The sequence below is a fragment of the Prionailurus viverrinus genome, chromosome B4 (genome assembly GCF_022837055.1).
Source record: "Prionailurus viverrinus isolate Anna chromosome B4, UM_Priviv_1.0, whole genome shotgun sequence".
Classification (NCBI taxonomy): domain Eukaryota; kingdom Metazoa; phylum Chordata; class Mammalia; order Carnivora; family Felidae; genus Prionailurus; species Prionailurus viverrinus.
The window spans coordinates 72882410-72899363 of record NC_062567.1 but is presented as its reverse complement, the minus strand read 5'-3'; the positions used below and the strand labels follow the sequence as shown (position 1 = coordinate 72899363).

Here is a 16954-nt window from a genome sequence, read left to right as displayed (position 1 = left end):
AGAGAGAATTCCAGTCTCCATGCCATTAGTGCAGAGCCTGATGCAGGGCTCGAACCCACAAACCGTGAGTTCATGACCTGAGCTGAAACCAAGAGTCAGACATTTAACTGACTGAGCCACCCAGGCACCCTAGAACTAATGACATTTAAATTTTTTTTTAACATTTATTCATTTTTGAGAGACAGGACATGAGTGGGGGAGGGGGGAGAGAGAGAGAGAGACAGAATTAAAACAGGCTCCAGGCTCTGAGCGGTCAGCACAGGGCCTGATGCAGGGCTCGAACCCCCGAATCGTGAGATCACGACCTGAGCTGAAGTCAGATGCTCAACTGACAGCCACCCAGGCGCCCTGGAACTAATGACATTTTAGACTAGATAATACTTTGATGCTGGGGCCTGTCTCATGCATCCAAGGATGTTTAGCAGCATCCCTGGCCTCCACCTGCTAGAAGGCAGTAGGACCTTGCCCTCCCCCACCTCCCGCCCCACCCTCCCCCACTTAGTTTTCACAACCAAAGTGTCTCCAGATATTGCTAAGTGGCCCTTGAGGCAAAATCACTCCTGGTTGAGAACCATTGCCCTAGAAAGGCTAGAGAACAAAGACAAGGTTCGGTGAAATCATCAGTAGAGGATCCAAGCTGCTGAAATTCCAACCCCTGCAGAAGGTGGGACAGACTGAAGCCCAGGTTGAGGGGAGGTTCCTGGGGTTGTGGTCTCCTAGTTCAAGGAGAGGTAACGTCTTCTGCTTTCTTCACCTCCCGGTTCCATTTGCCTGTCGATGACGGCTCAGGAGCCTTAACATCCCTCTCAGACATGTTTTTCCAAGTTTCATAGTGTGCTGGAAATAAAAAGTATGTATTGAGCACTTACTATGTACTCAGGACTGTGCTGAGAGCTTACCTGCATTATCACATTTAACCTCATAAATGATAATAGCTAACATTTGTTAAATGTTTACTATGGGTCAGGGGCACTTATGAGCTCTTTCTTTTTTTTTTTAAATTTTTTTAATGTTTATTTATTTTTGAGGGGTGGGGGAGGGGCAGAGAGTGGGAGACACAGAAACCGAAGCAGGCTCCAGGCTCTGAGCCAAAGTCAGTCGCTTAACTGACTTAGCCACCCAGGCGCCCACTTATGAGTTCTTTCTATGTTACTTATTCCTGTGACAACCCTATGGGATATTATCTACCTCATTTTACAGACAAGGAAACTGAGTTCAGAGAAGTTAGTTAACGTGCCCAAGGTCACACAGCTAGAAAGCGATAGAATCTGGAAACAAATCCAGGTAGCCAGACTCCAGAACATGCACTTTTTTTTTTTTAAACTGCTATCCTATCCTTTGAGGCAAGAAATATCATGATCCCTATTTTGTAAATGAGGAAATAGAAAAGTCAGAGTGTTATATAACTTGCACAAGGCCATACGGCTAGTACGTAATGGAGTCAGTATTCAAACTGGGTCTCAATGTCAACTATAATCCCATGGGCTCCTTATTGCTAGCCATGTTGTACCTAAATAGGAGACTCTACCTGTGGTCCTTACTACAACGTAGTCCCTCTGTCTGTATCTCCAAAGATACATGTTTGTGAAAGAACTAGCAAGGCAGGACAAAGCATATGAGCATCCTTTAAGCGAATGTCTTTTTTTTTTTAATGTTTATTTATTTATTTTGAGAGAGAGAGAGGGAGAGAGAGAATCCCAAGCAGGTTCTGCGCTGTCAATACAAAGTCCAACGTGGGGCTCGATCTTATGAACTGTGAGATCACGACCTGTGACGAAATGAAGACTCCAGACACTTAACCAACTGAGCCACCCAGGCACCCCTAAGTGCAATGTCTTACATGTGTCATGAGAAAGTTGTGCACAAGCACTAGGGGAACTCTGGCACTATGAACTTGAACAAACTTCATCATCTTTCTGGGTCTCAATTTACTCGTCTTTAAAGAAGAGCAGTAGCCTAGAAGTTAGGGGAAGACCATGGATTCTGAAGTTAAATGAACCTGGAGTTGAATGCTGGCTTCATTCTTTTAACTGTGTTGCCATTGAAGGCATAATTAATCAGTAAAATGATGGTAATACCCGCCTCATACTGTTATGAGAAATAAGTAAAATAAGTAATATAAGTTAAGTGACCAGCACAGAGTTGGGCACTCTATTGAGTATTCTCAGTAAACACTAGTAGCTGCTGCTCTTAAAGTCTACACCTTTGGTCTGTTAGTTTAAGTTCCATTCTGTGAGTGGAGAGCCCTCCAGTGTTCACTGCATGCATTACATCTACTAGATCTCAGACCTCCTTTCCCTTCCGATCTTTCTTTAGGGTAAAAGTGGTTAAGTGCAAGGCTGCAGAGTTCTAAGAGCAGAAACGCTTTTCTTCCGGGGTTACTTTGGGCCATTGTGGGTGATGTTCAGGGTTTTAGAATTGTTTGAGTCTATCCTGAGGCTCTGTTTGAAGAGAACTGAACATACATTCAGAGGGAAAAGCCAGACCTACAGCCACGTGGTACTGAAACCAAAAGGCTGATGATGGGAAAGTGGGAAGGAAGAGGACATTAGACACTGATACCTATCTAAACCGTCCTCTATAGAAGTGGCAAGGTTTGGGGTTTCTTTTGGGGGTGGGGAAAAGTGGGGCTGGTGAATTAAGAACCACAAGAGCAAAGAGAAACGAAGTAAACATACAATTTGGGGTAAAGAAAACTCTGTGGCTCTGAGTCAGGGCGGGGGTGGGGGCGCTAGGTGGAAGAAAGAAGCAAAATATGAAGCTAGTCCCGCTGGCCAGATTCTAAAGGGCAAGAAAAGGAGGAAGCCAGGGTCCTATTAAGAATGTTGAGAAAACAGATGCCACAGCCCAGGCAATACTGTCCTTCCGGGAGGGCTCTGTAATCCAAGTATGGACTCATTTTGAGTTGCCACAACAACTGGGTATTGTGCTGCCCGGACAAGGTTGCTAAAATGTCCTTCTAAATACCGGATAGTCCCACACAATGAATTGTCCTACCCTCAATCTGAAATACTAGGCTACTCCTGTAACCTAACCTTTAGTTTGTCTACCTGTAAAATGGGGCTAATCTATCTCACAGATTTTTATTTTATTTTTTTTGTAAAAACGCTTTTCCACAAACGGTCCAGTATTTGTTACTGCAGTTGCTTGTGATAATTAAGCGCTATTGATATCTAAGGAAGCCCTTAAATTCCTTCGTCGTAAGCCACGATAGTCTAGTAAAACCAACATATTCCAGGAAGACTGCGTGGCGAGAGAACCTTTCGCTGGAAGCAAACCCACGGAAAACTCTTTCTCCCACAAACTCAGATGTTTGGCGAACCACATTGCCCAGTAGACCCCGCGGCCGGGGTTGGCCTTCGCGCGGTGCGTTATGGGATTAGTAGTTCCCAGGCCTTTAATGTCGGCCCGCGCCGCCAGGTACCAGGAACTCACCTTCCCAGCATGCCGCGCGGCCGCGGATGCATCTCGGCGACCAGGAAACGGGAAAGATGGCGACTGTTCGGCGACGTTGAGGCCGCGTTGGGCGGTTCAGACTCAGAGTGGTGAGTCCCGAACGATGGAGGCGGTTCCCAGGAGCTTGCAGAGAGGGCAAGAGTGGGGGCACGGCGATGGCCCCTGTCCCCGGGACGAGGCGGGGAAGAATGCCTCAGGGTAGGGGCATGAGCCCAGAGAGCTCTGGCGGGCTGGAGTGAAGGGGCGCGGGCCCCAGGGCGGAGTGTTGACTCCTGGAGACACAGGCCAGGTCCCTGGACGATCTTACGGGCCAGACCTTTGCCCATGAGCATAGCACCTGTGATACCCTCCATCCGACTTTATTCCTTCATGTTTTGAGTAAGCCTTGCTCCAGCCAAACTGGAACTCTGGCTTTTCTCCCAGAACCAGTCATGCTTTCCCGCCTCTGCGCCTCCTGTATTATTTCTTTTGCTAGGAATGACTTTTCCGCACCCTCAATTACACATCTTCAAATTCTACCTATACTTAAATGCTCAAGAGCCACTTCCTCTACAGATCTTTCCAAATCTTCTTTGCAAATGAAAGGAAACTTCTTTGAATTCCTATAATACTTCATCTGAGCCTTCATCTTGGTAAGTGCCACATACCCTCTATTGTTCTGTAACCTTTTTTTGGACAGGATCTTCCTAATTTCCTTTTGTAATTCAATACGGAGTCTAGCATGGTGCTTTGCATATAGTAGATGCTTGATAAATACTTAATTGGATGAAAAAGAAAATCTGCCCCTACCCTACAAGAACTGAGGAACTCAAAGACCTGGAGGTTTGCAAGGAAGGCTGCTGAGAAGCGATGAGTAGGGTGGGCCTGGTTATCTGGCCCTTGTGATAAGTAGAACCTGTAATAAAAGTTGTCTATATTGTTTCCTTATCCTCACTTCTCATTCTCTTCTAAACTCACTCCACTCAGGCTTCTACTTCTCCATGCCATCTGAACAGCTCTTGTCAAGGTCACCAATCATCTCCATTTTTCCCAACACAAGGGTCACTCTATCTCCTAGCCTTTTTCCACTGGCACAGTTAATCACTCCCTCCGTGAGACACACTTTTGGCTTCTGTGATGTCATCCTTAACTTTTTTCCCTCTTTCTTAATGCTGTTGCTTTTTTCCAGTCTTCTTCTCTGGCTCCTTTGCCTGACCTCTAAATGTTACAGTGTTCCAGAGCTCAATCCTGGTTCTCTTTTATTTCTTTCTTTAACTATAGTGCCTATTTAGGTAATACTATTTAGTGTCCCATAGCTTTAAAAGCCATGTATACAGTGATGGCTCAAATTTTTGTCTCCAGGTTCTTCTGAGTTCCAGAATTGCATTTTCAAAATGAAACTTTTGATTTTCTCTTAAGTCTCTTCCTTCCCCAGTCACTGCTGGTCACTAATGGCATCGTGAACCATTAGGTCAGTCACACCATACATTTAGGAGCTATCTTTGTGTCTCCTCTTTTCCTTTCTCCCTTCATCAGTAAGTCCTGTCTGCTTTGCCTCCAAGTATATCCTGAAGCTCACTACTTTCCATCTCCATTGCCACTTTCCTAGAACAAGCGACTGTCATCTGTTGCCTAGACTGCTGGTTCTGTTTCTACTCTTGCCTCCCTATTATTTTCTTTCAAGTCACCAAATTCTTTAAAAATGTAAAATTAGATCACATCACTTCCTGTTTAACACCCTTTAAGGTTCCTGTTGTTGTTAGGTTGAAATCCAGGTTCCTTTACCCGGGCCCAAAACACATTTCCACCATCTCACTCCAGCCTCTCTCCCTGAACTCACCTTAAATCAGTCTTTCCCCTGGGTCACTGTCACTCAGCCACATAAGTCTATTTTTAATTGGCAGATATGCTGCGCTAGTTCTTACCCCAATGCCTTCGTACTCGTTGAACTTTCTACCCCATAAGATCTTTTCCCTGATCTTTGCAGCCTCTCTCTTTCCCATCATTCAAGTCTCAGCTTACATGTTACCTAAAACACTCTTTCCTGAGCCCTCTCTCACTTGTTCCTACCTCTCCCCATCATATCCACCCTGTTTTATTCTATTACTTCTCATTACTATTTGAAATTCTCTTATTCTGCCCATTATGCGCTTCATTGGAATTTCAGTGTTATGAGATCAGAGACTTTGTTTTGTTTACTGCTATATCTCTAGCAGGTAGAACAGTTTCTGGTGCTTACTGAATATTTGCTGAGAGAATGAGTGATGTTCAGAGAAGATACCTCTCTTCTGGGTTGTTTTCTTAGGGTTCTGAGTAGAAGAGACATAAGTATAATTGCATTATGTACTGCTATAGTCATTTCTCAGACAATTGTGAGATAAGATGAAAGTGCGACTTGTTCATTTTTCTTTTCTTTACACATTCTCCTTTCTTAAAGGCATATGGCAGGAAATTACATGGAAGGGAGATTGTACGTGAAAGTCTGGGGAACCGATATTCCAACGGAACCATTTGGGGGTAAAATAAGTTCTGAGAAATGTATCCTGAGTGTTAGGAATGGATGATGATGATAGTGATGGGGTAGAGGTGGATTCAGACTTACTGTCATTTTAGCTCCTGGCTGAGGTGGATTTTGTAGTTAGAAGGACAGTTGACAGTGTGACATGGTGTTCAGTGTCCCCCCCCCCCCCCCCCCCCCCCCGCCCCAGGCAGGAGGGGAATGGAACAAATTCCTGCTCAAACCTTTCATAGGACTGGGTAGTGGTCAAGGCTCTATGAGAATCTGAGTAGGGAATGTCAGTCAGCAGTCTGTGACCTTTATTTTTTGGTACCTACCTTTCTTTCTTTTCTGAAATAATTATAGATTCACAGTAAGTTGCAAAAAAAAAAAAAATACATAGAGGTTCTGTGTACCCTTTACCAAAGTTTTTCCCATTGTATAATGAGAAGTACATTTCTTTTAATCTGAGTGAAAGTGAGTTTGTTTCTCCATTTAAATTTAAGTTCTCTCCATTTAAATTTAAGTTGTCCATTTAAATTTAAGTTCTCTTTTCTCCACTTACAATTTAAGAGTGTAATCCCAAATCTCAAAGGTAACTCTTTTTCCTCTTTTGAGTTTTCTTTATGAGCTCAAGGGAACTTACCTCCCTTAGCCATTTATGCGTTGACTGATCCCAGTGGGCTGGCAGACTGCTAAGATAAGCGATACAGGATGTTTCCAGAGGTAGCTAGTACACTATGCATTCACTAACATTTCTTTTCATACTCTTACAGTCTAATTATAAAAATAAGATAACATCCGTTATATACTTTTAGAAATGAACGTATATGTATACAAAAAGGGATCACAGAGGGATGGTATAGTATAACAAATAAGAATGGGTCTCTGGAGCCAGAGTGCCTGGCACTCTGTCACCTACCACCTGTGTGTCCTCAGGCAAGTTACTTTATATACCTGAGCTTCCATTCTCTCATCTATAAAGTAGGCATTCCAGTATATCTACCTCATAGGGTTGTTTTGTGATTATATAAACAGTTTAGAGTAGTACATAGTACATAACAAGGATTTCTCTTATCCGTGACAGATGGCAGGAGAGCTGGCTGACAAAAAGGACCGTGATGCATCACCTTCCAAGGAGGAAAGAAAGCGATCTCGGACTCCTGACAGAGAACGGGATAGAGACCGGGACCGGAAGTCTTCCCCATCCAAAGACAGGAAGCGGCATCGTTCAAGGGATAGGCGTCGAGGAGGTAGCCGTTCTCGCTCCCGGTCCCGTTCCAAGTCTACAGAAAGGTAAAGTAACTTTGTATGTCTATATGGGAAGGGAGAGTACATTTCACACTTCTTCATTCTTGGTTCCTCTGATGCCTGCACTATTAGGCCACTAGTCTTTCACATATTTCTCTACACCTAGTGACCCAGCAGCTCTTAAAAGTTAAGAGGGAACTTGTAGGATGAAGGTCCAAGTGATCGAGGAAGATAGTTTCTCTGTTCACATAGACTATGGCCTGTCATTCCATTAATGCTTAGCAGTACAACTCCGATCTAGACGACTTTCTTAGAATCCCCTCATAGCTTCTCCTAGAGACACATTCCCCGATTTATAAAATGCTGCTTTGTGGAGAAAAGAGCATGAGAGGGACACCTGGGTGGCTCAGTCGGTCAAGCGTCCGACTTTGGCTCAGGTCATGATCTCATGGTTCGTGGGTTCAAGCCCCACATTGGGCTCTGCTGACAGCTTGGAGCCTGCTTCAGATTGTGTCTTTCTCTCTGCCCCTCCTCCTCTTCTGCTTGCTCTCTCTCAAAAATAAGTAAATAAACATTTTAAAAAAAAAAAGATCATGAGAACGTTCTTAGGACTGCAGTGAACCTGGATACTCTGGAAATCTCACACGATTTCTTAAATTTGCCGTCTTTAGAGAGCGAAGGCACAAAGAACGAGAACGGGATAAGGAGCGTGATCGGAATAAGAAGGACCGAGACCGGGATAAGGATGGGCACCGACGGGACAAGGACCGGAAACGATCCAGGTACCTGAGGGAATGGGAGCGGGCCTTAGGAGAAAGCCTTCCTCTCTGCCTCTGAGCTGGCGCAGGCCCATAGCGAAGTCAGTTGTTGTGGTAGTTACTGCAGAGCTGTCATTTTTAGAAAGCACGTATCCTTAGAAACTATAACCAGTTACTGAAGCTGCAACAGTTTGAGGGTCAGTTTGTTCTTAAAAGTTAGAAATTAGTTGGAGAGGGTTACCAGCCTACAAAACAGTCCCTTAGTTCCATTGGACCATTCAGGTGTCCACCCAAGATAAACAACATGTATTTGTTGGGATAGCTTAATGCCCCAGTATCTTGACCTCTTTCCTCTGGAAACTCTGTATGCAAAGTTTTTATTAGGCTCTGAGTATGCAGGTTAGGATTCAGGGCAAAGAACATAATTCCCATAGCAAATACGGGGGTGGGGGTGTTTGAGACCTCTTGTAGATTGGGCTTGTAATAGTTGTGGGGAAAGGATCTCTGCACAGGTAGGAAGGAAGCAGGGGGAGGGAACACACAGAACAGTACCCGGAAAGGGTGGATGGTGGGGGACCTTGTCGACGAAATTCATTGTGTATTATAAATGAAGCAGGATTCTTTTTTTCTGATGCGCACCTGCTATTTGGAAGAGAGATTTTTGCCCTCAGTAGTGAAGGCAATCTGGTGAGAAGAGATTAGTCTTGGAAAGGGAGATTCAGGTAGAATGGGGCCAAGACAGGCCCATCATTAGGTTTCAGAGCAGGCAGAGTGACCAGGCCTGCAAAGGGAGCTTCAGGGCGTGATGGATGGCCATAAGCCAGTCTTGTTGAGTCATGGGAAAACTTCTATCCTCTCTGTGGCTCAGCCTGGATGAGGGCAAGATAGCGATATGGATCTTTCCCGTTTCTTTTCCTTAAAGTTTGTCTCCTGGCCGAGGAAAAGATTTTAAATCTCGGAAAGACAGAGACTCTAAGAAGGATGAAGACGATGAACATGGTGATAAGAAACCTAAGGTAAAGGAGAGGAAGGATTTCTCTCATCTTCCTCTTCAGTTCAAGTTCTACATTATAAATCTTCAAAGGGAGAGAGCCTTTATGGACTGAAGTCCTATTTTTTTTTTTATCTTTAGGCTCAGCCATTATCCCTGGAGGAACTTCTGGCCAAGAAGAAGGCTGAGGAAGAAGCTGAGGCTAAGGTGAGAACTCGAGGGTCTGTGTTAGCTGGCCGGGCTGCTATAATAGAACGTTGCAGGCTGAGCGACATAAACAACAGAAATTAATTTTGTCACAGTTCTCGAGGCTAGAAGCTGGGATCAAGGTGTCAGTAGGGTGGTTTTCTTCTGAGGCCTCTCTCCTTGGCTCGTGGGTGGATGTCTTCTGTGTCCTCACATGATCTTCCCTCTGTGCGGACATGCCCCTGGTGTCTCTCTGTGCCCAGGTTTTCTCTTACAAGAGAGGAATGGTTTAGGGTCCACTCAGAGAACTTCATTTTACCTTATCACCTCTTTTATTTATTTATTTATTTATTTATTTATTATAAATTTTTGTTTAATGTTTATTTATTATTGAGAGACAGAGCGTAAGCAGGGGAGGAGCAGAGAGAGAGGGAGACACAGAATCGGAAGCAGGCTCCAGGCTCTGATCTGTCAGCATAGAGCCTGACCCAGAGCTCGAACCCACAAACCGCAAGATCATGACCTGAGCCGAAGTCGGACGCTTAACTGACTGAGCCACCCAGGCGCCCCTACCTTAATCACCTCTTTACAGGTTCTATCCAAATACAGTCATATTCTGAGGTACTGGGAGTTAGGGCTTCGACATATAAATTTTGAGGGGGACACAGTTCGGGCCATAGCGGGATCCTAGACCTATCTGTATTTTCCTGAAGAGGTGTAATGCCTGAGCAAATATTGTCGGGCCCTCTGCTGTCTCCTTATCAATGATGTGATCATACCCTGCTCCTAGATCCTTTGTTTACAGTTCCAATCTATTTTGTAGCCCAAGTTCCTCTCCAAAGCGGAACGAGAGGCTGAAGCCCTAAAGCGACGACAGCAGGAGGTGGAGGAGCGACAGAGGATGCTCGAAGAAGAGCGCAAGAAAAGGAAACAGTTCCAAGACTTGGGCAGGAAAATGTTGGGTTCGTTTTCCTCCCCTGTGTAGCCCTTAGAAGGAGTAGGAGAGGATGGGTTTGAATTGTAGTGTCACTCAGGAGAGCCAGAAACCTGTTTGCTCTGGAGTTTGGAAGAGGGAGGGCTGGGGGAGTTGATGAGCATATCTCTGGGTTACGTCTCCATTTCCCTTGTATTGCAAATCTCCCCCTTCTCATTTGATGTCTGTCGTCCAGATCCTGTCCGTGCCCTCTTTTGTCTTGCACTGAGTTCTTCTGCAGCTTTGCTTTCCTTGGTCTGCAGAAGACCCTCAGGAACGGGAACGTCGGGAACGCAGGGAGAGGATGGAGCGGGAGACCAATGGAAATGAGGATGAGGAAGGGCGACAGAAGATCCGGGAAGAGAAGGATAAGAGCAAGGAGCTGCATGCCATTAAGGTGCAGGCCTTGGTTCTGTGCTCGTTTCCCCCGCCACACACAAGAATGAGATTTAGTTATTTGGCCATTCCGATCTCTGCATGTGAGATCTGGGTGGGCCTGGAGCTTCATGGGCTTTGCGTTCCGTCCCTGGGCAGGAGCGTTATCTGGGTGGTATCAAGAAGCGGCGCCGAACAAGGCATCTCAATGACCGCAAGTTTGTCTTCGAGTGGGACGCATCGGAGGACACGTCCATCGACTACAACCCCCTGTGAGTGGCTTCAGGCCTGTGTGCTAGGTCTTTTAAGGCAGTTCCTGGAAACAACTGGTGCTACAGAAAGAGCAGTAAGATTCCGGGGTGGGGAAATCGGTGAGCGCATAGTCAGCCAGCTCTCTGGGTGAGGAAAGACCCCAGTTACGAAGGTGTACATATTGGTTCATGTCAGTAGTCCGCCCTTCCCTCCTGCTGCTATAACAAACCCCTGTCTCCACCTCAGATACAAGGAACGGCACCAGGTGCAGTTGTTGGGGCGAGGCTTCATTGCAGGCATTGACCTGAAGCAGCAGAAACGAGAGCAGTCACGTTTCTACGGAGACCTGATGGAGAAGAGGCGGACGCTGGAAGAAAAGGAGCAGGAGGAGTGAGTGGCAGGGCTGGGGGTGGTTGGGCAGAGCCCAGAACCTACAGAAAGGAGCTGGAGGAAGGATACTGATCCCACTTGTTCCTCACGTCCCGCTCCAGGGCCAGACTCCGCAAGCTCCGTAAGAAGGAAGCCAAGCAGCGCTGGGATGATCGGCACTGGTCCCAGAAGAAGTTAGATGAGATGACGGACCGGGACTGGCGGATCTTCCGAGAGGACTACAGCATCACCACCAAAGGTGGCAAGATCCCCAATCCCATCCGGTCCTGGAAAGACTCTTCTCTGCCCCCGCACATCTTGGAGGTCATCGATAAGTGCGGGTACAAGGTAAGGAGGGACAGCTTGGCCCAGAAGACCTGATGTGTTCCCATGTTCTAGGGGATACACACTTAATTTGGGAACAGAGAGCTTTGTTCCTTTGTTCGTCTGTTTTGTTCCTCTTCTGCCAGGGAGCACTAAGGTGATGCTCTCACTTTCTGGTGGAAGTATTGGCCTTTGGTGACTGTGTTTCCTCACTGTGAACTGCTGTCCTCCTCTTGTGCTGGCCCATGTGCCCACTCTGTCAGCAGTGGCTTGGGTAGCCGGACTCCATCTGTACCCATTATTGTCTCTGGGTCACTGCAGGAACCAACACCTATCCAGCGTCAAGCAATTCCCATTGGGCTACAGAATCGTGACATCATTGGTGTGGCTGAGACCGGCAGTGGCAAGACAGCAGCCTTCCTCATCCCATTGCTCGTCTGGATCACCACTCTCCCCAAAATTGACAGGTGGGGTCGGCAGGTCCCAGTTGGGGTGGGTTTGGCTGGGTGGGAAAGGTCACAGTGGCAACTGAGCGTTTGGTTTTCTTTTTAAGTCTACAGTCAGAAGCCCCCTTCTTTAGTCTGGGTCAGATACTAGGGAATAATTGGATCACGGTATCAAAGAGGTGTATGATTTTGTTGGCAAGGACCACTCCCTGAAGAACTTGGCTGCCCTGGAGTCTCTGATTTTTAAATGAGATCTTTGCATCCTTTTCCCACCACCCTCCCCATCTCCATAGCTGCCCTTAAGAGTGACTTTGTCTTGCTCCTGTTTGTGGTTGGATAAGAACGAAAGCTCACGGAACTGTGGGATGCCCCGTTTACCACAGGATCGAAGAGTCAGACCAAGGCCCTTATGCCATCATCCTGGCCCCCACTCGTGAGTTGGCTCAGCAGATTGAGGAAGAGACCATCAAGTTTGGGAAGCCACTGGGCATCCGCACTGTGGCTGTCATTGGCGGCATCTCCAGAGAGGACCAGGGCTTCAGGCTGCGCATGGGCTGTGAGGTTCGTTCACCTAGCGGGCAGCCAGCCCACTGTTTGAGGGTTCTCAGTTTGGGGGCCGTGTCTCTGGTTTCTGCCATAGACGTACAGTAAAGTGAAGAAAAGGACTGGTTTATATATATGTGCTGTTACTTGTCGAGAACTTAAGAACCAGGTATCGTACTGTGCGCATCATTAATTTTACCAACAACCAAATGAGAGAGGTGGTGGATCTCCGTTGTGCAGGTGAAGCTGAGGCTCAGGTCACTAACTTGCCCAAAGTCACAGCTGGCAATGAGCAGAGCTGAGACTCATACCACAGCCTTTGTTGTCACTCACCCTGCCAGACCATGTCAGTGACTTCACGTATTGGCTCCTCAAGGTAGAGGAAGAGAGCTTTCGATAAGAAATTTGATGGAGGAATTGAGTCTTTTGCAACTTCCTGGCATAATCCCTTTGTATAATTCTCTCCATGGTTTCCCTTAGTCTCTCTTCCATCTCAGAAAGTTCCTGATTTTGCCTCTTCTGTTTGACTCCTGAGCCTTACTCAGAGACCCTGTTCACGCCTTAAAAAAATCCAAGGTGGCAACAAGCGATTCTGTGCCAGTTCTTAGGAACCTTTGCCGTCAGTCATAACTGCAGGTTGGGGTCCAAGTTCCTTAGCATTGGAGGTCTGTTGTCTGAGCGGGTGGATAGTTCACAGGAGGGAGAAGAAAGGGGTACGTGCTGTGGCTGCATATGTTTCCACTGTGCCCTCCAGATTGTGATAGCTACCCCAGGACGTCTGATTGATGTGCTGGAGAACCGTTACCTTGTGCTGAGCCGCTGTACCTATGTGGTTCTGGATGAGGCAGATAGGATGATTGACATGGGCTTTGAGCCAGATGTCCAGAAGATCCTGGAGCACATGCCTGTCAGCAACCAGAAGCCGGACACGGATGAAGCTGAGGACCCTGAGAAGATGTTGGCCAACTTTGAGTCAGGAAAACATAAGTACCGCCAAGTAAGGCCGCTTCCCTAAGCTGGGAACAAGGGGCAAGTTGCCAAACCTGCTCTGAGGCCCTTCTTGCCCTGGGGGGGGCCCACGGTACATTTACCAGCATGTCCTCTGACAGTCCTGGCAGCGGAGCCATTATTGGCTTTGCCCTCGAAAATGGTTCCAAGGCATCATGCTACTCCCCACCATGGGTGCCAGCAAATGCTCTCAGCCCTTCGTGTCATCATAAGATGCAAAATACCTTGGTGAGCAGGTAGTGAGGAAAGAAGTGGGAAAGCAAAGGACACGATTTCCTATGGCTGTTAAAGCCTACTCCATGGCTCGTTTTAGGTTCTTTAGCCCAGGCTACACTTCCTGTGGTGATGGAGGATATGGCGGTGCCTGCCTGGGCCCAGGGCTGAGCTTCCTGTTTTCACAGACAGTCATGTTCACGGCCACCATGCCCCCAGCGGTGGAGCGTCTGGCCCGGAGCTATCTGCGGCGACCTGCTGTGGTGTACATTGGCTCTGCAGGCAAGCCTCATGAACGTGTGGAACAGAAGGTCTTCCTCATGTCAGAGTCGGAAAAGAGGTATGGGGGCGGCTGAGCCTGGCAAAACATGATGGAGAAGGCGCTTTTTTCTGTATGCGGGATGATGGAGGGTGAATGTTCTGCCGTTCTAAAGAGCTGCGGTTTGCTTGTTCGGGACGCCATGGGATCGAAGGTCCTGGAATTGGTGTTGGTAGATCAGAGCGTGCGTCTCAAAGGTCTGCCTCTCATTTTTCTCCTCTGCCTCTTCTCCCCAGGAAAAAGCTGCTGGCAATCTTGGAACAAGGCTTTGATCCACCCATTATCATTTTTGTCAACCAGAAGAAGGGCTGCGATGTTTTGGCCAAATCTCTGGAGAAGATGGGGGTATGTCTGGCGAGAGAGAGCCAAGTCCGCTCTCTTTGGTGGGACTTTCTGAAAATAGAGGGCCCCTCTGAGGCTCCTCCTTTCAGTTCTGTCCCATTCTTTAACCTAGGGTTCAAGTCAGGGCCAGAGGGAAAAGGGTGGTGTGACAGGGATGAGGGAACTGGGTCTGTTGTGTGATCCCCTGTCTAGTCCTGCAAGGGCAGCCAGAGCTGCCTTGGGTCTTCCTCCAAGGGGGCCGGGCCAGGGACAGGTTTTGAGACACACATCCTGGCCGGACAGGAGGCTGTAGAATAGTAGATCAGAGTTCTTTGTGTTTATAGATGTATGGGAAAGTGGGTGGTGCATCACGAGGGACATGGGGGATTGGTGTCCTTTACTCCTGCTACTGGTGTTTCAAGGGTCCTTAAATGTCTTGGTCCCTGCTTGCCGCCCTCATCTCAGCCTCATTCTCTCTTTGATGACTTCCCGTCTGTCTGGCTCCGCGCCACCTGCCCCCCAGTCGCTTTACCGTTAGTACTATCACTTTATTTTTACTCTCTTTCCCCTCTCACCCCAGGGCTTTACCTTTGACCTCACTCTGTCTGCCCCTGCCGCACCACACCCTGTTCTCTCCCGTCCCTTTCTTCAGCTCACCTGTTCTCTGCTTGCTTCCAGTAGCACTCGTTCTCTCCCCCTCCTCCTTCCGCGTCTGCCCTGCTGCTCTGCAGCCCTCCCTCACGGTCTCCACTCCCTTCTGTGTCTTTCCATGACCCCACTGCTCTCTTCTCACCTTGCCATTGTTCCAACAGTACAATGCTTGCACGCTGCATGGTGGAAAAGGCCAGGAGCAGCGAGAGTTTGCACTGTCCAACCTCAAGGCTGGTGCCAAGGATATTTTGGTGGCTACAGATGTGGCGGGTCGTGGTATCGACATTCAAGATGTGTCTATGGTTGTCAACTATGATATGGCCAAAAACATTGAAGGTAAGTGCGGGCGGAAGCAGCTTCCATCCAGGTAAAGGGGGCCTCCTTGTCTCATTCCACTTGAAGCCGGAGGCTCTTGCTGCCATTCCTCACAGCTCCAAGTCTGGGATTGCTTGTCCCGGTGGGAAGAGCTCTGCTTTTTATCTCCCATGGGTTTTGTCCCAGCACCCAGGACAGCTCTGTCTCCGGGGTGTGGGCCGCTTTCAGTCTGGGTGTGGCAGGTTGATCCCCATCGTTAGTGGTGGAGAGGGCACTGTGGGCGCCGCGGGGGTCAGGCCGCGTGGGGGGGGCGGCGGGGTATTGACTGCCCTCGGAGGTGTGTTGGGGTGGGGGGCGCCTTTAGAAGTGAGGCCTGGTACCCTCGGTGGCACTCCTCCCCTTCCCCAGATTACATCCACCGCATTGGTCGCACGGGACGAGCTGGCAAGAGCGGTGTGGCCATCACCTTCCTCACCAAAGAGGACTCCGCTGTGTTCTATGAGCTGAAGCAAGCCATCCTGGAGAGCCCGGTGTCCTCCTGCCCCCCAGAGCTAGCCAACCACCCAGATGCCCAGCACAAGCCAGGCACCATCCTCACCAAGAAGCGCCGGGAAGAGACCATCTTTGCCTGACACGGCACCCTTGCCGTCAGTTTAAGGGCATGTTCTTGAAGCCTTTTCTTCGGGACCCTTACGTCTCTTTCCAGGTCCTCACTCTTATGGGGCCTTAGGAAACAATCAGACTCCTCGGCCCAAACCCTCAGGTCTGAAGGCCCGAGCGTGGGGCTGCAGAAGGAGAGGAAACTGCTATAGGCGGCAGGGAGAACAAAGGACGCAGATTCTGGCCTGGCTCTGCCCCTCTGGAGGGCTTTGGGATTGCACTGGGCCATCAGCTCTTGCCAGTCGTGGGGGCAGCCGGTTGGCACTGCCTCACAGACTGAACAAAAACCTGGCCGCCACGACGGTACCTCTTCGGCTCGGACTTGACTGCAGAAGCTGCAGCAGTGTCATTGCCCTAGGTGACCCCAGGGGATCTGGCACTGTGAGGATTATGGACCTTGGACTCTGTCATTTTGACAGCCGTTTGCCCTTTTGGATTATAAAACAAGTTGAGAGCCTTTAGAGCTGTGCACGGCCCCTGTGCCAAGGGGTGCTGTGCACTCTGGGCATCCCTCACCCAGGGAATTTTTTTAGTAGCTGTGGGGACAGGGTGAGCTGGCTGTGTCCATCTTGAAGTCACTGAGTGAAATTTCTGTTTTTTATTCTCTGAGAAGATGAGTTTGTATGTTCTGAGAATAAACACATGAAGATGAAGGCTGTGTCTGATTCCAGCTACAAGCATCTCCTGGGTTTTCCCTGCTGCCACGGGAGATAGGAGGACAGCATTGGGCGCGGTGGGCTGACTTGGGAGATGAAAGAAAATCGCATCCAGAGAAGCTACTGGGGCCTCAGCTGAGAGCCTGAATCTACAGGCGGCCAGTTGAGGGGAGATGGAAGGGCCGCAGGGTTGGAGTGCATCTTGCCTGCCTGCTGTAGCCTCCCTTAACTTGTAGTCCTGCCTGCCCGCACGCCCTCTGGGGAGCTTTGCACAAGGGTGACAATGGAGAGCGGTTGTGCCACACCGGCAGGTGGGGCCCAGTTGTGGCCTGTTGTGGTGTGCCAGCGGCTGGATGGCACTCAGTCTTCAGCAGCTTTGCTGGTGGGTCCCTGGTGGCTGAGCCCGCTGCT

At 48.5% G+C, this 16954-nt stretch overlaps 1 protein-coding gene across 1 annotated transcript; it reads left to right on the top strand.

Moving 5' to 3' along the window:
* The first annotated feature begins 3425 nt into the window (after window positions 1-3425).
* On the top strand, window positions 3426-16540 carry DDX23 (DEAD-box helicase 23). The gene is made up of 17 exons (XM_047868108.1): window positions 3426-3545; window positions 7020-7228; window positions 7855-7965; window positions 8864-8957; window positions 9074-9139; window positions 9942-10080; window positions 10355-10488; window positions 10626-10738; window positions 10965-11108; window positions 11210-11435; window positions 11733-11878; window positions 12241-12418; window positions 13155-13397; window positions 13810-13961; window positions 14177-14285; window positions 15074-15248; window positions 15636-16540. Exons 2-17 carry the CDS (start codon window positions 7020-7022, stop codon window positions 15857-15859), a joined length of 2463 nt encoding a protein of 820 aa, XP_047724064.1. The 5' UTR covers window positions 3426-3545; the 3' UTR covers window positions 15860-16540.
* The last annotated feature ends 414 nt before the right edge of the window (window positions 16541-16954 follow it).

What these genes read in the sequence shown, in the direction of transcription:
- DDX23 (XM_047868108.1), top strand. Translation starts at nt 7,020, where the DNA reads ATGGCAGGAGAGCTGGCTGACAAAAAGGACCGTGATGCATCACCTTCC. An exon ending in GGCTGCGCATGGGCTGTGAG is followed by an intron (nt 12,419 to 13,154) that starts GTTCGTTCACCT and finishes TGTGCCCTCCAG; the next exon opens with ATTGTGATAGCTACCCCAGG. An exon ending in ATGTCAGAGTCGGAAAAGAG is followed by an intron (nt 13,962 to 14,176) that starts GTATGGGGGCGG and finishes TCTTCTCCCCAG; the next exon opens with GAAAAAGCTGCTGGCAATCT.